The following is a 24,092-nucleotide window of genomic DNA, read 5'->3' on the forward strand; positions in this document are numbered from 1 at the left end:
CCATGTGGTAGACAGGAATAGAAGAATCCACTTAGTCTTGATGTAGGGAAGCAACAGATGGAAAAGTCCACTGCACAGAGGCATGAGTCTGCCCACCGAGGGCCTCACAACCAAGGGCTTGGGGGCTGGGGTGGGCTGAGCTCACTGCAGCCTCCAACTCCTGGGCTTAAGTGATCCTCCTTCCTCATCCTCTCCAGTAGCTGGGACTACAGGGGGATAAAAATGTTTGGACCCACCGGCTGTGGGAAAGAAAGAATCTGGTAGCATATGAAGAGATCAGTGACCCCAAGGAAGCCCATCACACCCGGCTAATTTTTTTAAAAAAATTTTTTTGTAGAGATGGGGTCTTGCTATTGCCCAGGCTGATCTCGAACTCCTGGGCTCAAGAGATCCTCCCACCTTGACCTCCCAAAGTGCTGGGATTACAGGCGTGAGCCACTACACCCTGCCAGTGCTTGCTCTTTCTATCCATTTGCTTATGCTTGGAGTTTCACTGGATATGCTCTTACCTTCTTAATTGTTTTCTCCTCCTTGTTTTGGCTTGTGGTTCCCTTCACCCTTATAATGTCATCTAAGCTGTTTTCTATTTTTCAGGAATTTTTAAAATTTCTGGTCCCCAGACGGCAGCCTTTCTTGTTCCAGTATTTTATGAAATGTTTTCTGTCACTTCAGTGGATTGGTGGGAAGGTAGACAAGTTTGCTCAAGCTTGTTTGCCCAGTCATCTTCGAGTAGTCTTTAAGGGTGTTTTTTTAAACGTTTCTAGTAAATAATGTTGTTTTAGTTTTATTGTATTGTGTTCACTTGTCATTTTACTACCGGGGCGGGGAGCAGTTTATCAACATTGGATTTATGGCCTAATACATGGTCATATTTTTAATGTTCATGTGTATTATAGAGAAGGTACAACCAAATTGTTCACTTTCTTTAATGAATAATTAATTCTTGGAGTTTCATTTTAAAGGCAAAAGTGGCTGCTGCTAGCCAATCTGTGTGTGGTGTTGGAGGGGAATCTGGCTGATTCAGGTGCTACAAATGAACGCTTAATTTACCTGATGATTATCCTAAGGCCCATGCCTGCTCTTATCTCTTTGCATTTTTTTGAGTCTGGCTTTGGAGTGTTTCAGAGGCTTTGTTACACAAAGGAGTGCTTGCCTGCGGTGATTTAAGCTGTGATCTTGTCTCCTTGGATTTCTGTATCAGTCTGATCCCACCTACTTTCTATCTACCCAGAGTGCCTCAGTACTTCTGGTGGCCTACTGATACCTTTTCTTGTTTTCCTGTACTGTTAAGAATTTATCCTTGAAAACATTTTCCTTCCCAGTTCAATGGGCTGTTGGGTGGGACATGGGCTATATCTGCTATCTTGCTCCAATTGTCTGTTTTTATTTTACTTATTTTTGTCACTATATTGATAAGGAAAACCCCCCTCTGTTACTCAGCACAGCAGCCACCTGAGACCCCCACCCCTCACTGAAGACCCGCATCAGCATGATACTAACCTAACACCTGGCCCATCAACTAATCTATTACCTGGCGCATCAGCATAACACTAAACCTATTACCTGGTGCAGCAACTAACCTAACCTATTACCTGGCAGCCATTAGTCACCTGAGACCCCACCCCTTGGATCACCCCAACTTAATAAAAGTGGGAAAAATTGTGTAGACGGGGCTCAGAATTTTGTGGTGAGACCCCTCTGAGCCCGCCGGCAAATAAACCTTGATTCTCCCACTCTCCGTGTGCCGCTCGGTTTGTCCTTGGGACCACTCACTGTAACACTTGCTGTAACAATGTAAGTGTGATTTTTCGTCATTCTGTTTTATAAATGGTTACTCTTGGCATGTAGAAAACCTATTATTATTATAGATTAATATAATATTTTTTAACCTGGCTGTGTGCCGCTTCCCCTGCATTTTGGCACAGGACTCAATCTGTTTTATTCTCCAAGAGAAAATTCACTTTACAAGGCAATAGTTATAAAAGGGTAATTTATGAAAGATTTCATAGGGGAGACTGATGGAGGGGAGGGAAGTATATAGTTTACAGAGCTGAGCAGTTTGCTGCAAAAATCACCCAAACTGCCTTTTTCTGCAAAAACATCCCCAAGAAACCGTGCTTGGAACAGTGCATGGGAAGGAGGAAGGAGAGGGAATTTATGTGCCTATTATCTCACTCCTGGTTCCTTTTCTTTTTGGTCAAAGTTTACCCCAAAGGCATTAATTCTTCCACACTCTAGATTGCATCATCTGCCCCTCTGACAGCTGTCTGGGAAACCAGATCGCACACTTTGAGGTGTAGTGTTTCATACATTCCAAAAGTGGTGGAAGGAACCAGAAAGTCCAGGTATGCAGCTCATTGGCCTGACTGTACAGCAGCAGCCAAGGGTGAAAACTAAATACTCCCAGGCAAGTCCTAAGTTCAACTGGTAACTGAAGTAGCCATCTGTGCTAGTTAATTGCCTTTATCTGAAGGAAAAAATAAAACTCGTATCTCTGTAACAAGCAGGTACTTACAGCTTGGAGCAAGACACCTAGGCTAAACCCCCCTGGTGACAGGGAAACGGGCACTAGCTTCCTTGATGTTCACATTTCAAAGAACTGGCTCCAAGGCCTTTACAAAAGACATTCCTGGGTTATAGGCTAGCAAGAAGCTTACATATCAAAGGAAGGATTTACAAATACAAGTTTTCTCAAGGAAATGCCCTAAGAAAGCGTAGTGGGGAAAATTTTCTTTCCCTTTTGGCAACAGGAAAAATGCAATTTTATGTTTATTTACCCTTACAGTATTCCCCTTCTGTTACTCTTTTACAGTAACACTACAAATTCCTCGTTATCTCCATTGCTGTTTCTCTGGGTAGTTTATAGCTGCCTAAATATCCAGCAAGTCCTAAGTAAGATGGAAAGCAAAGCAATTATCAGAATTACAATAGAATGAATTTTTAAATTCAGTATACTACTCACCTTGGGGAAAAACCTTTTAAACATATCAAACTAATGGTGAATGGTGTCAAAGTCAAAATAAAAAAAATATAGAGACAAATCTCTAAATTAAACGTTTTATTTGGGAATCACAGAATTGCAGTTTGGGGCATACACACAAAGCAGTGTGGTCTTCAGTATCTCCGAAGAACAAAGATAACGTTAGGAGCTTTATTAGAGAAATGTTATGTACATATGTTTTGAAAGGATGCTCATTGGCACCAGAGAAGCATTTGGGAGCTGGCAAACTCTGATTGGTGAGTTCTGGCAGTAGGTAAAACTAGCCTTAAAGTCATTGCAGGTCGTTTTAGCACTTACTAGGTAAAACTGGTCTTAGAGTTACAGCTGGCCATTTCCACCACTGGCCTTGCAGAAAATTCAATTCTTGGAGCAGGTAGGTGCTATGTGCCCCAAGTGCTTTTTCCCCACGGCTCCTCAACTCTGATTTAGTTGGGTATGACGAAAATGACCCAATTCGCATAATAAACTATCACAATGGTTAAAGCAGATTCCTGCCAAGCAATGCGCAAAAATTCTCCTTAATCATACATTAATTTTACTACTGTGTTGTCTTTATTGCTTGTGCTTTCTGACAAAGAGTCCCTCCTTTGACCAAACTTGAGTCAGGCTCCTCTAAGTCCTCTTTCTAACTAGGCTCTGACCTTGGCTTCTGTCTTTAGTCCCATGGCTTTGCCTGTTTAGTCAGTTTTAGCAAAAATCCCATCAAGTCGGTTTAGCCAGAATCCCCCTACCTCTGATGTTTCCTCTTAGTCATTTACCATCCACTGACCACCCCCCCCCCACCCCCTGACCCTGCTCCTTGGCTATAAATCCCAACTTGTCCTTGTTAGAGCTGGAGTCAAACCCTAGGTCCAGGAGTGGGGAAACTTTTCATGTTAGAAGGCCGCATTAATTTAGCTGTAATCAAATAAGGCCACATTCAAGAAACTTCAATTAGATATACTTAAAATGTACATTATTTTGAAAAAAATCTAACTACTATGTACTTAATAATATCAAAAAATGAAAACTACTTGTTAATTTTAAAGTTAACTAACCTTTTAATGACTTTGTTGTGTCTGCTTTTTGTTGGAAAGCATTTGAATATTTGGTTGCACAATGGAGGTCCACAGTTTCAGTTGATCCTCTAGATGGGTATTAGTCATTTGTGATCTTAAGGGCATCTTGATTTGGGTTAGGCAGGAGAATGTGGATTCATAGCAATAAGTGGTTGAAAAGCAAGAAAGCATTTTGGGGGCATGTTGCTGAAGGCATGGGTATTCTGTGTTTTTCCATATTTCAATAGGATCTTTCTTAGCATCAAACAACGACTTTAAAATGTCATCTACTGAGAGCTCAATTTCATCTGTAGTTCTTTAGGTGCCTTGGTGACATCAACTAGGTGAGGCTGAAATGCTAATTCGAGTGTGATGTCATGATTCTCAAAGCCAGTGAACCTTTCATTGTATTCTCCAATTAATAGGTCTGTAACAGCTGCATAGTCTTCAAATGATTCGCATATATCATCCTGCTCATAAATGACCTATGTTAACTGGGGAAAATGCTCATCTGAAATTTCCTTTTGAAGAAGAAATGTTTTGAAAAAACATAGCTTTTTTCAAAATGCTTGGATTTTTTGCCACATATCATATATAGATTTAGTTTTACCTTGCAAAGAAATATTCAAGTCGTTTTGATTTGACATGATATCACACAGAAATGCTGCATTCCTGTAGAAATTTTCTTTCAATAATTCACATTGCTGATTCTGTTCTTCATAAAATTTAACTATCTGTTCTCACATAGATAAAATTTTGGCTAACATCTGTCCCTGTGATAACCAACACACTTTAGAATGATATGGCAAATCCACACTGAATACTTCATCATTCAACTTTAGCATGTTACAAAACTGAAGATGCCATGTTGCATTTGCATGAATATAGTTAACAATACTTATAAGTTGTTGCAAAGTGTCACTTAAAATAGTAGTTTTAGCACAGAGATTTTGCTCATGCAAGATTCAACGAAAAGAAATGAGGCCGAGCACAGTGGCTCACACCTGTAATCCTAGCACTCTGGGAGGCCGAGGCGGGTGGATCATTTGAGCTCAGGAGTTCAAGACCAGCCTGAGCAACAGCGAGACCTTGTCTCTACCAAAAAAAAAAAAAAAATAGAAAGAAATTAGCTGGACAACTAAAAATATATATACAAAAATATTAGCCGGGCATGGTGGCGCATGCCTCTAGTCCCAGCTACTCGGGAGGCTGAGCCAGTAGGATCGCTTAAGCCCAGGAGTTTGAGGTTGCTGTGAGCTAGGCTGACACCACGGCACTCTAGCCTGGGCAACAGAGCAAGACTCTGTCTCAAACAAAAAAAAAAAAAAGAAAGAAAGAAAGAAATGAGAGCATCTGGATCTGTTAATACTTTTTTATCTTAGCAATAAACCCTTCATGTTTTCCTGTCATGGAAGGTGCACTGTCTCTACATACACTCACTAAATTTACCAAATTCAGTCCAACTTCATGACATTTATCTTGAAAGTTGTTGAAGATATGGATTCCCCATGAGCCACCATGCCTGGCCACTTTTATGTGAGTCCTTTAGACTCTTTTCTTCAGCCCAGAAATTGATTGCTCAGCTATATCCATTTTAATATCCAACCTATTCCATTGAATTATTTATTTAAGCAGTTAATTTTTTTCATATGCAATATCTGCAATAGTTCTGGATGCTCCGTGTGAGTTGAAGGGTTTGGGGATTGGTATGTCTTATGGTAGAGAGCCTCTGGAGCTGAGCTGAGCCCATTTTCCTTTCCCTTCCCTAGCCTATGTCTCCCTAGGGAAGATTCCAGGACTTCTTCCTTAGCCACCAGGCAAGAGCACAGAGGAAGTCTAGTGGTGAGTGATATTTGTTGCAATTGCCTGGCCCAGAGGGCGGAGGGGGGGGTAGGAAAGGAATTGTCAGTTACTGGCCAGCCTTGATGGGACTGCACTTTTTCTATGAGCTTTCCAACCCTACCACACCTTAATGTTACCATGCCACCCTGGGCTGTCACTGGGCCAGCCCTGCCAAGTTTCTGCCTTGTGGTGTTTACAGGACAGGTAATGAGCCTTCCAGAAAACATGAGGAGAGGAAAGAATGCAATTTAGAAAGCTCCACCTCAGCTGATCCTCCCTCTGGGGCATCTGACTTTTTCCACTCTAGACCATCTCATCCCCCAGTGGGGACCAAACCATCAAGAGTTTTGTTGCTGGGAACTGTTATGAAGTCCAACTACCTCCTCACCTCTTCCGTGGCAGGGTCGGTTTGGGAGAGAAGCCAACAGCTATTTCTAGTTCACTATCTGCATCTGGAACCAGACATGCCTTTACATTTTAATAGCCATTTTAAGTCATTACTAACAACAATAACTAAACTACATATAGCACTTACCACATGACAGGTGCTATTCTCAGTGCTTTACACATATTAACCCATTTAATCATAGCAATCAAATGAATTAGATACTCCTGAGTAGACTGGAACACAGAAAGGTTGTGTGACTTAAACCAGGTCACACAGCTGGTAAGATGAGAAGCCAGAACCTGGGCCATCTGGCCCCAGAGTTTGCACTCCAAAATGCTGGCTCATTTAACTATTCTACCATTCTACCATTAATTAGCATCTATATCCATCCCTTGAACAACAAAAGAGCTTATTTCTCATATCTTTCCTGTCCCTCCTCCCATCTTCCATGTTTATATTATCTGGAATTTTAGTTCAAGACTATAATTTTTTTTTTTTTTTTTTTTGAGACAGAGTCTCACTCGGTTGCCCAGGCTAGAGTGAGTGCCGTGGCGTCTGCCTAGCTCACAGCAACCTCAAACTCCTGAGCTCAAGCGATCCTCCTGTCTCAGCCTCCCGAGTAGCTGGGACTACAGGCATGCACCACCATGCCCGGCTAATTTTTTCTATATATATATTTTTAGCTGTCCATATAATTTCTTTCTATTTTTAGTAGAGATGGGGTCTCGCTCTTGCTCAGGCTGGTCTCGAACTCCTGAGCTCAAACGATCCGCCCACCTCGGCCTCCCAGAGTGCTAGGATTACAGGCGTGAGCCACCGCGCCCAGCCAAGACTATAATTTTTAAAATCAAAACTTACTTAGACTTTTCAACAAATTTTGTCATTTTTCCCTTCACCATTGCTTATAGGAATGTCCAGCTTCCTCTTAAATCTACTTTTTTTCTTGTAGGGCTGCATATCCCAATAATTATTTCAGAAAGGGTATGTGTGTCACGAACTTTCTAAAATATTTTTGGTCTCATTCTGGATTATCCTCGCTGGATATAGATATCTAGGTTCAGTCATTTCTCATCAGCTCTTTGAAGAGCTTCTCAGTATAGTCTCTCTTCTCTCTTTTCTCTCTGGGACCTTTCAGGATTTTATCTTCATCCTGAAATTTTATTTCTGGGTGTGTGTGTGTGTGTGTGTGTGTGTTGCACGTGCACGCACGTGTGTCAATCATGCTTTTCATTTTAAAAATTCATGTCTTTCTTCAGTGCAGGAAATTATTCAGAACATTATTTCTTCAAGCAGTGCCTTCTCTCTGGTCTTTCTATTCCCTGTGTCTGGAACTCCTATTAGGTGAATGTTGAAAATTCCAGGATCTATACTCCATTTCCTTTAATTTTTTCCTTTCATACTTTTTTTTTTTTTTTTGAGACAGAGTCTTGCTCTGTTGCCCAGGGCTAGAGTGCCCTGGCATCATCATAGCTCACTGCAGCTTCAAACTCCTGGGGCTCAGGCAATCCTCTTGCTTCAGCCTTCTGAGTAGCTGGGACTATAGGCACACACCACCATGCCCAGCTAATTTTTCTATTTTTAGTAGAAACGAGGTCTCACTCTTGCTCAGGCTGGTCTTGAACTCCTGACCTCAAGTAATCCTCCTGCCTCGGCCTCCCAGAGTGCTAGGATTATAGGCATGAGCCAGCACGCCTGGCCTCGTACTTTCTATTTCTCAATCCTTTCGTGCTACACTATGAAGTGGTGCGGTGCCTGAACACATTTTTGTTGAGTTGCTCCAGTTTCTCTTATTGATATGCAAATGCTTTGTTATTTATTAGAGATGGTTACTTTTAATTTGTTGCATGTTTCACCATTTCCCCCTAAATTTGCCTTTTTAAAAATGGTTGTTTATGGCGTATTTTGACTTAGATGATACTTTAATTTTTACATCTTTAAATATGTCAGATTTATGTCAGAGTTCAACTTTTTTTTTTGCATGGCATTAATTCCTAAAACCTTCAGAGTTTCCCAAGACACAGTCACTTTAACAGAGAATAGAACAAATTATGACCATTCGCACACATCTCCATGCTACACATGAAAACAGGATTGAAATTCTTGCAAAAGCGCTCACTTCAGCATCATATTGAAACAGGTCCTTGGGTCAAGCTTTGTGAAATAGGATGATATCACCCTCTGCTGATCTCAGGAGCAGGGGCATCACCTTCATCTGCTTTTGTGGTGCTTTTTGTTACATATGAAGGCTTGCATTTTTAAGGCCAGGCACTGGAATTTCAGGTTATCATTATTATTAAAAGGCAGGCTTGGCCGGGCGCGGTGGCTCACGCCTGTAATCCTAGCACTCTGGGAGGCCGAGGTGGGTGGATCGTTTGAGCTCAGGAGTTCGAGACCAGCCTGAGCAAGAGCGAGACCCCATCTCTACTAAAAATAGAAAGAAATTATATGGACAGCTAAAAATATATATAGAAAAAATTAGCCGGGCATGGTGGTACATGCTTATAGTCCCAGCTACTCGGGAGGCTGAGGCAGGAGGATCCCTTGAGCTCAGGTTTGAGGTTGCTGTGAGCTAGGCTGACGCCACGGCACTCACTCTAGCCTGGGCAACACAGTTGAGACTCTGTCTCAAAAAAAAAAAAAAAAAAAAAAAAAAAAAGGCAGGCTTGTTCAGCTTAAGTTTAGTGGCAGTAAGGGATAAAGAATAGTGAAACTAGAAGTAGATAGTATTAATCAATTAGTCAATTGCCCTATCTGTAAATAGGGAGGGGGGAAAAGATTATATAGCTGTAGTGGCCTTTATATGAATAAAAATAATCTTTAAAGAGAGATGTCCTTAAGTCTCTGAAGATTTCTTTCATAAACACACGTGAATTGTTTTTGGTATGGCCCTTGCACTAAAAATGGCTTTCCTATTTCTAAGTGATTGAAAAAAATCAAAAGAATCAAATTTGTGACACTTGGAAATTATATGAAATTCAAATTTCAGTGTCTATAATACCATTTTCAATTATTAGGTGGCAAAGATCCATGTTTCATAACTCAGGCTGTTGGCAAGGCCATGGTGAAATCAGCCCTCACATCCCCATGCTAGGTGCTCCTGACTCTTGCTTGAACCAGCCATGCTCCTTCCTACCTCAGGGCCTTTGCACTTGCTGCTGCCCTCTACTTAGAGACACTCTTTCCCATGATAACCGTGGGGCTTGCTCCCTCTAGCCAACCTAGAGCCCAGCTCACTGTCCCCTCCTTGGTGAGACCTCCCTGACTGCTCACCCACCACTTCCCCGCATCACTTCACATTTCATAGCTCTCATCTTTATCAGAAATGATTCTTCTCTTAGCCTGTCTTCTGCTAGCTAGCTTTTTCCGAAAAGAGCCAGAGAGTAAATGACGTTGCAGAGCCATATGGTCTCTGTTGCAAATCCTCAGCTATGCACAAAAAAAGCCATAAACAATATGTAAATGAACAAGCATGACTGTGCTCCAACAAAACTTGACTTAGACGCACTGAAATTTGAATTTCATATAACTTCCAAGTGTCACAAAATATTATTCTTCTGATATTTTTTAATCATTTAGAAATATGAAAGCCATTCTTAGTTCAAGGGCAATACCATAATAAGTGGCAGGCTGAATTTGGCCTGTGGGCCATAGTGTGTCCACTCTTGAGCTAGACCATCAACTCCTTGATGGGCACTGTCATCTGCTTCATTCACTGCTATGTCCCCAGTGCCTAGAACAGTGCCTGTCACCCAGTAGGCTCTCAACAGATGCTTACTGAGTGAGTGACCACATGGGAACAGGCACAGTCCTACTTTCAGGGCCTCAGTTTACCCCAGCCTGGACTTGAGCAGGCTTCACCAAGAAGTCTTAGTAAAAGATCCGAAGGCGGAGGCTGGAGCTATAATTCAACATCTTTATTCTTCCCCTTTAGCCCAAGGGTAATTCTGACCAACAGCTTTGGCCAGGAGGAGACAGAGAAGACTGGGCTGGGCAAGGGCTCCCCCAGGTCCTGGCCACCTCCTCCTTCCATGGAGTTGGGGTTGCAATTAGGGCCATGATCCAAGCTCAGCATCCCTGGGGAGGAAGAAAGTGGACCACTCTGCAGCCTCTGCTGCCCCCACCTCCAACAGCCATGCTAGTGAGAACCAGCCCCCTCCATACCCCAGGCACGAGGGACCCTAGAAAGTGGCCCGACACCCTCCCTCCATACGCACGTGTGTGTGTGCACGGGGACCGAGGCAGGGCATGGTCAGTGTCCAGACACACTGTTCTGGCCTGTGGCCCAGTTGGCAAACATAAAGCCTATACTGATGGCCATGAAGAGGACACCCAGGGCACCAAAACACAGAGCCTGCAGGCAAGAGGAAGAGAAGATAGGGCTAGTTGAGACTCCCCACCTAAGCTCCACCTGAAAATGTTCCTCAAGCTCTCCACCCGCCTCCAGAGAGAGCCCAATCCACCCTGACCCTCCTCTGTGTTCCCTACAGCCCTCCCCTTCCTGTGAATCCTCCCTCATCTTCCCAGGACCCATTCGGGAGTGCTCTCCTCCAGCCTCCTTCTGGAAAGTACTCCCAGCTCTCTCCCCAACAGTGCTCCTTCCATCTGCCTGCAGAATGCTCCTCGCATGGCAGCCCCTTCTTGAGCGCTCCCTCTTTCTTCCCAGCCCCTGCTGGTGCTCCGTCTGCTCTGCCCCTTTCTGAGACAGTCACCCCTGTTCTTCCAGACCATCACCCCTTCTACATGTTCCTTCTTCCCTCAGCCCCCTCTTCAGAATGCCACCTGCCCCCAGCTCTCCCCTGGAGTGCTCACCTGGATCTTGGGCCAGGAGAAGAGGGGCTCCACCTCAGAGGGTACAATGCGGAGGTAGAAGATGCTGGGGAGGATGAAGATGAGGCTGGGGGCTGATGTGGACCCTGGAGGACAAGAAGGAGGGACAGGAGTCAACCTAAGCTTGGGTACAAGGCCCATATTAGGTGGGGTATGGGACTGGGGTTGGGGATTCTGACCGATAACCCCAAAGATATCCCGGATGGTCGGCACACAGATGACAAGGACATTGACCAAAACAAGCAGGATCAGGGCTATGGCCACGTGTCGCAGCCAGCTGAAGGCCTTGCCTGGGAAAAGCAGCTGCTGCAGAGCCCGGCGGATCTGCGGCCAGAGAAGGGTGCGGCAGAAGTCAGGACCCAAGTACTGCCCCCTTCCATGTGATAATCCGCTCTGGCTCCACCCCCATCCCGATCCCCGATTTCCCCTCCCTCTGTCTATGGCTCTGCCTTTCCAGACCTTCCATCTGTGCCTCCACCTGCTCAGTGAGCTTCCTGCCTCTACCCTCTGACAATCCACATCCCCTTCTGTCTGAAAATCCACCTGTGCCTCCGCCCACTGTCTGAAATCCTCACCCTCCATCTCACCGTCTCTGCCTGCCCCGTCTGATCATCTACCTGTCCTCCCACCCTGAGATCCCTGCCTCTCTCCAACTGACTACCTCTACCTCCCCCATCTAATCATTGTCACGTGCCCCTCCCCCAGCCCCCTGACCCTCTCTGTCCTGCCATCTGCATCCCCCCTTCTGTCTGACCGTCTATCTTTGCCTTCTCTGTCCATCTGTCACTTCTGCCTTCCCTGTCTGTCCATCCTTGCCTCCTCCATCCACCCATCCACTCCCATCTCCACCCTCCACCTGAACATCCATGCCTACATCCTCTATCCATCCATCCATGGCCCTCCTCCCCATGGGCCCACCCTCGCCCCCACACACAGGGAACAGCACGACTGGCACAGTGAGGGTCACCGCGAGCAGCACGGCCAGGCGCACGCAGAGGATGAGCATGTCCTTCTGGCTGTACATGTGCAGCATTTCCGCCTCCACGCTGCCTGGACCATGGGACAGGGAACACTCGATGCAGGATGTGGCAGGAGCACCAGGACCAGTGCCCCAGAAACCCACACACACATCCACAGTGACAGAACCTACACGTGTAATGCACCCCGCCTCCCTTTAGAAAGGGATAGGTCCAAGGTCATGGAGGGAAAGAGCTCAGAGGCTCCTGCCCCAGCCCTCTGCCCAGTCCCCACACCTGGCCCCCAGGCCTGACCCCAGCCCCACTCACTGTAGAAGGTGAGGTATCCGAAGGTGGCTGTGAGCCCGTACATGCAGAACATGGCCCCAATGGACACATTGGCCACGGCCTGCATCCTGCGCTGGGAGGGCCTGGGGTGCAGAGGCCACAGAACTGTCATGCCCAGAATGCTGGACCTGGCCCAGACCTCTCAAAGCCAGCCCCCACCCTCCAGCATCCCATTCTCCCAAACTGACGTTCAGCTGGTATACACTGGGATGCCCATCTCCACCTCCCCTGTGTGACTAGCCAAGCCTCCCCTCTCTGCCCATCCATATCTCCCCCCCAATGAGACCACTGGGATACCCCAGGTAGCCTACAAGGGGCAAAACACAGAGCGTCAGAAATCAAGGGACCCCCACCACCATGGAAAACCCCATCTCCGCCTCTCCCCTCCATTTGACCACCACTGCCTCTCCCTTCCATCTGACCATCCACACTGTCCCTCTGTCTGATCATCCCCACGTCCCCCCGTCATAAGAGCCCTACCTCCCCCTCCCTGTCCCTGCATACCACCCATCCATGTGATCATCTGATCTCAGCCTCCCAACTCTGCCCATTCACATTTGTGCTGGATGTTAAAGTAGGGGAATACTTAAGCCCCAGTCAGTAAATAGTCACCGCCCTGAGTCCCCTGAGGCCTCCTGGCCACCCCAAACCCCTCCCTTGGCACAACCCAGCCACTATCAGGCTACAGTTCCAGGACTGCTGTAGGGATTGCCAGGCATATGACTACTGCCCCCCTGCTGGCCCATCTCACGTGCCCACCTGCCCGCCCACTCACCGGCAGAGCTCTGTGTAGATGGGCAGCACCTCAGGGTGGCAGACAAAGGCGAAAGCCATAATGGGCACTGTGTAGGACATCTGCAGAAATGACCCAAGTACACAGGATTGGAGTCCACAGGGGTCCATCCCCTCCCCCCGGCCCCACCATCGCCCTCCGTATCAGACACATGGGAGCCCCCAATGCCCAATACCTGGCTTCCCTCTGAGCAGGATACTCCGCGTGACGGGATCAGAGGGTCTGAGTGTGGCGCAAGCTCCTGCATGCCCACATACCCACCTGTGAGTCGACTGTGAACATCTTGGCCTCACAGCTGCTGTTGAGCCCCGGCGGGGCTTCACTCTCTATTGCTGTCTCGTTTCGGCCGACAGCACAGCCAAGTTGGAACTTCTTATAGATGACCTAGGGGTGGGGGGGGCAGGGAAGAGAGGTCATGGTGGAGGCTGTGTCCCAAAGTCCCACACTCCCTCCCCACTTTTTCATGTTCTTCTCTCTGACTCACCGAAATGAGGAAAAACAGCATGCAGGTCAGAGAAAGGCCACTGGTGTACCCCAGGTAGCCTACAAGGGGCAATACAAAGAGCCTCAGAAATCAAGGGACAACCCCCATGCCAAACCCCAAGCCCCTAGTCTGGCCTTCAAGGTCCCCTTGCCCCAATTACTTTTGCAAAAGCTTTTACTTCCACCCAGACCGGCCACCCCTCCATAGTAAACTCCTACTAATCTGCTAAAACCCACATCAAACAAGTGTTCTCCTGGTGTCCCATAGCCCTTGAAAATGGGAAGTTTCTCAATGGCTCCCCCTCTCGAACCCACTATCCAATGACCAACCCAGGAAGCCTCTTACCCAGATGTTTCATAAGGGCCAGGGGCAGGATGATTAACACACTGACAAGGATGATAAGGAAGTTTCCCTTCAAGAACCAGTTCCTAGGGAGACAGGGAAACACAGTGCCTCGCTGCCAGCCAAAGGAGACCGTCAGGTAGACACTCACAGAAGACAGACAAACAGATTTCCACCCACAGTCAGGAAAGATAAGCTGACACCTCAGCTGTGATAAGTCATTCAGGTGGTTACGGTGACAAATGGCACAACAGGATTGCGAAAAACAGACTGATTATGAAGACAGTCAGTCAGACACCGTTGAGGGGACAGAGCTGACAACACATGCACAGTTGGACAAAGCTCACCGTCAGATTCAGAAGCAGATATACAATCAGATGCTCAAACACGCCAGATCAATCAGACTCAACGTGCAAATCAGTCCAACACAAGGTGCCAGACACAAAGATAGAGTGAGTCACCGTCCTGGTATGTCTGACAGGTAGAACAACAGTCTGATGAGCTGATAGACAGGCCCCGACACAGAGTCCGTCAAAAAGTCAGAAATACACATGCACGCTTGTTTGAACAGCTCAAGGTTTGCTGGATATCTGAAAGTATGCCCATGGGATGATGTGGCCACACAACCAAAAAACAGACTGAAATAGAAACAAAATCAGCCAGCTGGCCACTGCTGGAACTAAGCTCCGAGAAAAAGTGAGATATTGGAGGGATATTGGAGGATACTGTACAGATATTGGAGGGAGGGGCCCAGGGAAGACTGGTTAATGCAGAATCAGCTGAGCAATGCTCATTTGGTCCAAACAACTTGACTGAATGCCTACTATGTTCCAGGCATTCACACGTTCTTTTTCTATCTCATACATAAAGTTACCCGGAAATAAACAAACAAAGCGTCATTGGCCATATATACAATGAGAGCTAATTATAATAATTAGACATACCTAGTCACACTGTAAGCTACCTGATGTTCTCAGAATCAAATCAAAAATCTAACAGGATATATACAGGCAATAAAAAGCAAGCACTCAGTTAAAACTGTCAGACACACAGACCAACCAACCCATAGTCAGACTCACAAAACCAGACACATGCATACACACCATGCAAAGTCCACGAGACCAGAGTCAAAGTCAGCCACTGGTCACATAGAGCTGTGCGTTAAACATACAAAGGCAGCTAGACACACTGAGCTCTAGCAAAAGCATCACCACACACTGCATGCACACGCATGCTGCTGGGGCCCATCATAGACAGAGAGACAGATTGAGCACATGCTGGGTGTGGACTCAAACACACAATTAGCTGGATGCATGGTCGGAACAACAGTGAAAGTTGCAAACCGTAAGACAGGGGCCATATACATACAGTCAGAGTTGGGGAGCATACACACACATAGCCAGAGAGAATTTGCCAGAACAAAAGTCACCAAATCAAACCCAGAGATGGAGTTGACTGGATACATGCAGTCAGAGCAAGTCACACAGACATAGTTGATACCACAGTATACTACACACACACATACACATAACATTGGAATCAGCAATCATACACTTACGGCTAGCCAGATTTAGCCAGATGAACCCAAAATCAAACTCAAAGAAACAGCTGGATGGGGAAAGTCAGAGTCAGACACATATGGTCAGAATCACAATATACAGGACACAGCTGGAGTCAAGCATACAGCCAGCCAGAAAGAACTGGCCAGCACAACAGTCACTGAATCAAACCCGCAGACAGAATCTAAGTCTACTGGCTATGTGCAGTCACACACACAGGGTCAGCATCAGAGGACACTGGCCATACAGAGTCAGTCACCAGCCAGAAGCAGCCAGAATAACAGTCACAAAATCAGCACATGGTCTACTGGACTTCTATAGTCAGAGGAACAGTCACACATACTGTTGGCATCACAATACACAGGAATCACAGTCAGACCCAACTGGCCTGCCCAACAGTCACAAAATAGAACACCTGGGAGTCAGCTGGACACAGAGAGTGGAAGAGAACAGCCAGACCGACCTCACAGGCAGAGTCAAGCGACTGCAGGCCAGCCGAAGGGTGTTGCTCACTCACCCCTCGGGGGCCCTGTTCAGGAAGGTGCCAATAACCAGGGGGAGCTCAGATTTGATGATGAACAGGTAACTGGACATGGCTGGTGCGGGTAGGGGGAGGTATAAGTAGAAGGATTCCCTTCATGCCCCCACCTCGTCTTCCCCAGCCCAGCCCACCTCACCCCACCCTCTTCCCCCCCAAGCTGACCCCCACCTCACAGACTCCTCACCCCCAACATTGTGCAGACAGATGACTGCAGCCACCGCTACCTTCCCTGCAGGCCCGAATGCCTTCTGTCCCAGCTGTTCATAGGCCCGGATGCCTAGTGAGGGGAGGGTATAGGCCTGGTTGTAGGTCCAGGAGGCCAGGCCAGGGGTGCAGGCCAGAGGTTCAGGGAGCTGGGGAGTCGGGGCTTGGGGAAACTGAGTTTGATTGATGGAGGCTGAAGGTGTGGGCTAAGCAGTTAGGGCTGAGCTTGGGGGTAGAGTCTGGAAGGTGGGATCCGAGACCAGGGAGAAGATTAGGGGCTAGAGGTAGGGAGTAGGGGGCTTAGAGCCAGAATATGGACTGAGACCACGATGAGAGTGAAGCCCGGGGGCTGAGGAGTGGGGGCCTCAGGGTTATGGGGCTAGCTTCCAGGTTAAGGGGGCAGTCTGAGGACTGAGGGTGGGGTTAGAGGTAGAGTGCAGTGGTCTGAGCAATGGAGTCAGATGGCCGCACTGAGGGGTGGAGGTTGGGAATTGGGAGATGAGGATTTGGGAGACCAGATAAAGTCTGAAGGTCAGGGTTCTGGAGTTGAGTGAGGGGTCTGGGGTGCTCGGCCTGAGATCTGGGGTCAGGGTGGCACATCCAGAGTCTGGGTGTTGGGTTGAGGTCTGGGGTCAGGGAGTTGGGCTCAGGGTCTGGGGTCCAAGGTCTTGGGTGAGCTCTGGATGTGGATCAAGAGCCTGGGGTCTAAAGGGGTGGGGGTAGGGGCTGGGATCCAGGCTCTGGGTCTCACCTATGACACCAGCACATGTCAGCAGGAGGTGGATGGAGTACGAAGACAGAAGTGCGATGCACAGCAGCAAGGCTCTGTGGCGAATGGCAAAGCTTGGACTTCATCCTGGGCCTCCCACCTTCCCCACGACACCCCTGGCCCCCCAGGCCACCCATGGACTCACAGGAAGAAGAGGACCCCTGTGTGGGCCATGGCATAAGCCAGCCCCAGGATGCCGCTGCCCATGATGGCGTTGCTGAGGTTGAACACTGACATTCCGAACGATATCTTACCCTCGAACTGCAGGCAAGGGGTAAAGCCCGGGCACACATGGGGAGGGAGGACCAGGTAAGGGGAGGAGTGCCAGAGCCAGGGAAAGAAGTGAGTGGAGTCGGGGGAGACACCTAGGAGGGGCCATAGGAGGAAGGAAGAGGCTGGAAGGGAAAAAGAGTTGAAGATGAAGGAAGCTGGGAAAGGAGAGCTGGGAAGAAGAAAACTAGGAGAAACTTTGGAAGGAGCAGCTAGAAGTAGAGAGGACCAGGGGAAGGTGGAGCAGCTACCAGAGGCAAAACAGCTGAGGGAGTAGATGGGGCTGGGGATCAGCTGAGGAGGGGGAGCACCGGAGGGGGGGAAACAGCTAGGGAGCAAAGCAAGCAGGGAGGGGAGCAGCCAGGGAGGGCATACCTGGGGAAGGGGAGTATGTGGAGGGGAAAGCAACTGAGGAGTAACTAGCCGGAGTGGGGAGATAGCTAAGTATGGGGACAGCTGGGGGGAAGGAGTAGCTGGGAAGAGGGAGCAGTAGGGGAGGAGATTAGCTGGGGCAGGTGCCGCTGGGACAGAGCCTACAGGGTCACTCACATCCATGAACTGGACCGGCTTCCTCCCAGGAGCAGGACCACGGCTGGGCAGGAAGCCCTCACGTTCCTGCCTGTAGCTGTGTAGGGCAGGGACATGGGGGCTGATGAGAGGGTAACCCTGACCCCCGACCCCACCTCCTTGGATCCCCAACTCACTCCACAGCATCCACAGGAAGGGTTCCGTTCATCTTTGGATCCTGCAGTTCCATCCTATAGGTAGAGAAGTGTGGTGGGGGGTGCTACGAAGTGAGGAGAGCTGCGTGAAAGAGGAGCGGGTTACACAGGGACAGGGAAAGAGATGAGGGAGGGGAACAGGACAGAGAGGGATGAGAGACAGGGATATAAGTGGAGAGAGGTCGACAGATAAAGAGACGGGAGAGTGAAAAGACTCAGAGGAGAGAGGCCGCCAGCTACTCAGAAACACACAGAGAAAAGATGGCAGTGACAGATAAACAGAGGGAGAGAGAAACAGGAAGTCACAGAGAGACACCAACGGCAGATGATACGGCCATTTGGAGCTGGGATAGCCTCTCAGACCGGGGACTCACTCTGTCTCTCTTGCCGGCTGTCTCTTTCATTCTCTTTCATTCCCCCGTCCCCCGCCCCCCCCCCTTTCCCTCCACCCTCACTGCGTGGCTCACTCCTTGCAGGGACACGTGTCGAGCCCGGCTGCCCCACCCCTTCTAATGCCCCTCACCCCCCTCCTGCCCAGAGCTGATGCAACCTGTTGAATGGACTGGGGGTTGGGGCAGACTTGCAGACCCCAGCTCCAGGCGCTGCAAACTGCTCTCCGCCACAACTCTGAATATCCTCACTAGGGGCCAAAGACAATCCCCAAACGAAGTGACCCAGAGACTCCCATTTAATCCCCCTCCTAGGGCCTAGAGGTATTTTCCAGGACCCCTATCACGTCTTAAACACTCGTCTTTTGGCAGAAATAGCTTTGGAGACACTTCCAGACTTGAGAAACTTCCTGGGCTTAGGGTGCCTCAGGGACCTGACCCAAGCCCTAATTTCCCCTCCTGAGGATGAGAAGTCTCTGAGACCTTCAGCAAAGCCCCCCTCCCAGGGCCTAACGTGTTTCCTGGAATGGAGGTGTCTCTGCAATCCTCATCCAAGCCCAGAGCCCCCATCTTGTGGATGGAGGGTTTCTGAAGAAAGCCCCAGCCGTAGCTCACTCCCTGGGAATGAGGTATCTCAGACACCCCCATTCAGAGTCCCCATTAGAGCTAAGACCAGATCTAGGAAACCCCCTCCCAAGTCCTGAATCCCCTTTCTGGAGTGGGGAGAGGTCTTAAGGAGCCCCATCCCCAGCCATGAGCACCCTCTGAAGACTCCCACCCACTCCTAAATTTGCTTCCTGGGATCAAGGTACCAAAAGGACATCCCCCCACCCTATTCAATTCCCCACTAGCACTAACAATGGGTTCTCTGAGCCCCCTCCCGGGACCCCAACTCATATCTTGGGGCCTCCGGAGACACCAACTGCACACCCCCTCCTCACCTCCTTGCTCCTCTCAGCTCCAGAAGCTGTAGCAACTCAGACTAGGGCGCAGGGATTCCCACAGCCAGCGGCTGGGCAGCCAATCGGGAAGCAAAGCAAGCAAGGAGGGGAGCAGCCAGGGAGGGCATACCTGGGGAAGGGGAGCATGTGGAGGGGAAAGTAACTGAGGAGTAACTAGCCGGAGTGGAGAGATAGCTAAGTATGGGGATAGCTGGGGGGGAAGGAGTAGCTGGGAAGAGGGAGCAGTAGGGGAGGAGATTAGCTGGGGCAGGTGCCCCTCCCCTCCGGAGGCCCCAAGATATGAGTTGGGGTCCCAGGAGGGGGCTCAGGGAACCCATTTTTAGCACTAGTGGGGAATTGAATAGGGTGGGGGGATTTTTTTTTTCCCCAGGGAAGAAATGTACATTTTATTTTTTTCTTTTTTTAATCTTTTTTTTTTTTTCCTTTGAGACAGAGTCTCACTCCGTTGCCGGGGCTAGAGTGCTGTGGCGTCAGCCTAGCTCACAGCAACCTCAAACTCCTGCTCAAGCGATCCTCCTGCCTCAGCCTCCCGAGGAGCTGGGACTACAGGCATGCGCCACCATGCCCGGCTAATTTTTTCTATATATATATTTTTAGTTGTCCATATAATTCCTTTCTATTTTTAGTAGAGACGGGGTCTCGCTCTTGCTCAGGCTGGTCTCAAACTCCTGAGCTCAAACAATCCGCCGGCCTCTGCCTTCCAGAGTGCTAGGATTACAGGCAGTGAGCCGCATCCGGCCAGAAATGTACATTTTAATTTCTTTTCCCTCCTTTTGGCCCTAGGCGGGGGAAGGAGTGGGGGGAGGGGTGCCCCCATCAGGACTAGCCTGCGGGGAGACCGAGGTCTGTGGGCGTCTTGGTGGTGCGGGAGATGGACTGAAAGAAGACTAAGGCAGTAGATCCATACCTAGAGAGAGGGTCAGGCACACAGAGGGAACAGAGTCAGCGATCAGACAGACAGCAGGAAGAGATGGATGGCGGGAAGGGGTGCACAGAGAAGGAGGAGGAGGGAGAGGAGGAGAAACAAAGTCACAAATAGAAACAGGCAGGCAGGAGAAACAACCCCACAGGGACAGAAAGACAGGAGGGGGTGGGGGGCAAGGGGAGCATGGTAGACAGGCAGAGGGGTGGTCACGGGGAGAGACATACGGACAGACTCAGAAACAGGCAGGTGGGTAGGGACAGGCTCATGCAGGCACCTGGAGGAAGGCAACAGGCAGTCAGGTCCAGCAATAGACAGGAGACACAGGCTGGCAGATAGACAGGTGGACACAGCCAGACATCCCCAAACAGGTTGGGACCAAACACACACACCCAGAGAGGCAAAGGAACAGAGGGAGAGGTTGAGGCAGAGAGACACACAGAGGGACAGAAGAAACAGGCAGGGAGCCAGACAGGGTGGATGGAAAGGCCTAGGGACAGCAGTGGGACTGGTGCAGGGCTAGACACAGCCAGGCCATTATAGGCCTTATGGGCAGACCACAGACAGACAGCCTAGTCGGGAGAGGACCCTAGATCTTGGAGGCCTCCAGAGGGAGGCAGAGAGGGCATTTGTGGTTGGGTGAGGAGTGTGGACACACACAGTCTGCACATTGGGCATGCCCCGGAGTCTTGGACCCCAGCCTGGGCATGGGGTGGGGCCTGTCCAAGCTCTAACTCAGGAGCCCCAATGTCTGTCTGTCTTATATGGGGGTCTGTCTGTTCACTGCCATGCAGGCGTGTGACAGGAATGTATGTCCCAGGCAAGGCATGTGTCCCCTATGGGGAGTCAGGCAGGGTGGACTTGGGGTCTTAGCGCAGCTCAACTGGGCTGCTTGATGCCCAAGTGGACAAGAAGCCTCTGTCCAGGCCCCTCGCCTGCCTGCCCACCCCCTATAGGGAGCACAGAATTCCCGGAAAGGCCAGGAGCTGGCTGAGGCTTCAAAGCTAGCCTAGATGCCCCCACCACACCCGAAGTTGGAAGAGGGCGACGGATGGGGTGTTTACTTCCCCACAGCAGGAGAGAGACTCCTGCACACTCTGGGGATCACAGCTACACAGCAGGCCCCATCACTGCCCCGTTCAGGGGCTCAGAGATGAGGGCAGACTCACCATCACCCACAGAGGTGCAAACGAGTACAGCCCAATGGGCACACACACTCACAGCCACACACGGAGAATACAGGCTGATGGACATGACACACATAGACTCGCACACGGACAGCCCAGACTCATGGGCACTCACAGCCACGCAGGGTTGCTAGTCTTACAGGTATCATCAACTACAGACCCAGAGCCGCATACAAAAAGCACAGACCGGCCCGGACATAGGCACATATAGATTCACAGACACTACAGACTCCCAGACGTCGTCACTCACAGACCCACAGCCACGCCAAAGATGACCAACAGGCAAGTCACACACATAGACTCGCAGCCACTCGCAGCCACCCGCAGCCAACAACATCGTGCACAGGCTCTATATCTCCCCCCACCCACTGCCCCACCCCCACCACACACACACACACACACACACACACACACACGATTCCACATTCAGATGGCCCCAGAGGCAAACTTCCAGATTCAAGACCTAAAATGATACTTCTGTGCATGTGAACTAGTGTGTGCACTTGTGGCCACATGTAACCACATGCAGCTCTGATCACAGAGAGAGAGGGGCACTCACAGGCAGACGTGATTCTACAAACAGAGAAGCTACAGCCACACACACACACACACACACACACGCACAACTGCATTCGAGCAGATGGCTGCATAGAGCCGTGTACACACACAGCTATTCACAAGTCACGTCTGGAAAGAAACAGGGAAAACATATACAGGTGCACAAACAGGAAGTGCAGGGATACAGAGAGTACACTCGCTATCGTTGCAAAGAGGAAATCCAGAAAATATACCCAAAGCTGCCTGAGGAAGAAACAGGGGAACCAGAGAGTACACATACAGTGGCAACAAAAGAAATACCCCTAGGGCACACACACCAGCAGCCTCTCACCTAGGAGAGACACACCGAGAAGGGAGAAGACAGACCCATACACATAGGCAATACACACACAGGAGGGACAAATCCTCAAATACACTCATCACCCACAAGCATTACAAAGGAGACAAACACCCAAGCAGCACACACACAACCCCATATAAATGAATTGTACAGGCAGATGGTACCAACGCACAGGGTCACCAAAAAGGAAACACATGGGCGGGAACGGTAGCTCACGCCTGTAATCCTAGCACTTTGGGAGGCTGGGGCAGGCTAGGATCACTTGAAGCCAGGAGTTCAAGACCAGCCTGAGCAAGAACAAGACCCCGTCTCTACAAAAAATAGAAAAACTAGCCGGGCGTGGTGGCATGTGTCTGTAGTCCCAACTACTCGGGAGGCTAAGGCAGGAGGATGGATCGCTTGAGCCCAGGAGTTTGAGGTTGCAGTGAGCTATGATGATGCCACTACACTTAAGCCCAGGTGACAGAGCTAGACACTGTCTCGGGAAAAAAAAAAAAAAGAAAGAAAGAAAGAAACACATGAGTTGAACGGGTAGACATAGACAGAAGACACAATCAGGCAAGTTATTTAGGAAGACACACGTGCAGCTCACATACAGGTGGTTATGGCTGAGAACCTGTACAGGCAGATGAGATACACTCAGGCTATTCACACACACACACCTGCCCAGTACTCCCCTCCAGGTCTATCTACTCTGACTCTCTCTCCTCTGATTCCCCTCCCCCAGCCACAGACATTACACATGTGTGCTACGTGCTGGCCAGGGAAAGAGACACCTGTTAGCAGAGGCCTTGGCCCAGGTAGTTAAAGGGGGTGGGAGATGGGGCAAGGCAGGTATCTGTATTTCAAGAAAAGTCTGGGCCGGGCACGGTGGCTCATGCCTGTAATCCTAGCACTCTGGGAGGCTGAGGTGGGCAGATCGTTTGAGCTCAGGAGTTCGAGGCCAGCCTGAGCAAGACCGAGACCCCGTCTCTACTAAAAATAGAAAGAAATGATCTGGACAGCTAAAATTATATATATAGAAAAAAATTAGCTGGGCATGGTGGCGCATGCCTGTAGTCCCAGCTACTCGGGAAGCTGAGGCAGGAGGATTGCTTAAGCCCAGGAGTCAGATTGCTGTGAGCTAGGCTGACGGGACGGCACTCTAGCCTGGGCAACAGAGTGAGACTCTGTCTCAAAAAAATAAATAAATAAAAAGAAAAGTCCGAAGTGTCCTGTCCAAAGAACTAGTGTACCTTGGACAAAAAAATAGATGCCCCCCCCATCCATTTACCACCTCCCCGCCGCAGCCTCCTGCTCTGGTCACTCCCCTCCTAGAGTCTTCCCCAGCTCTCTAACATTGCCCAGCACAGGGCTACCAGGCACACAGCAGGTACTCAATGAATGTCACTTATCAGGTGTCATATTATTATCATTATCATTTTTATGTCTGCCAAGGGAAGTCTCCTAGGGGAGGGATGAACCTCCACCCAGCTCTACACCCCAGAGCTCTGCTAAGTTTCAGGGCACTGCAAATAGCAGGTGTTCACCATATGCTGGTAGAAGGAAAAACAAGGGCAAAGCAGGGGCTGGCTGCACAAGGGCAACCTGCTTTAGACCGAACAGATGTCTGTAAGCACGACCGAGGCCTTGAGGCCATGCCGGGGATAAG

General features: G+C 49.2%; 1 protein-coding gene across 1 annotated transcript; it reads right to left on the reverse strand.

Moving 5' to 3' along the window:
• Positions 1–10,517: 10,517 nt before the first annotated feature.
• On the reverse strand, positions 10,518–18,503 carry SLC38A5 (solute carrier family 38 member 5). Its single transcript, XM_069463602.1, has 16 exons — positions 18,458–18,503; positions 18,066–18,119; positions 17,911–17,986; positions 17,237–17,352; positions 17,074–17,147; positions 16,303–16,395; positions 16,095–16,173; positions 14,022–14,104; positions 13,677–13,735; positions 13,454–13,576; positions 13,175–13,254; positions 12,382–12,482; positions 12,030–12,145; positions 11,275–11,419; positions 11,078–11,181; positions 10,518–10,619 (listed from the first exon to the last, which is right to left on the reverse strand). The coding sequence occupies exons 2-16, from the start codon at positions 18,116–18,118 to the stop codon at positions 10,518–10,520; spliced, it is 1,404 nt and encodes a 467-aa protein (XP_069319703.1). The 5' UTR covers position 18,119; positions 18,458–18,503.
• Positions 18,504–24,092: the final 5,589 nt, after the last annotated feature.

The sequence above is a fragment of the Eulemur rufifrons genome, chromosome 30 (genome assembly GCF_041146395.1).
Source record: "Eulemur rufifrons isolate Redbay chromosome 30, OSU_ERuf_1, whole genome shotgun sequence".
Lineage (NCBI taxonomy): Eukaryota > Metazoa > Chordata > Mammalia > Primates > Lemuridae > Eulemur > Eulemur rufifrons.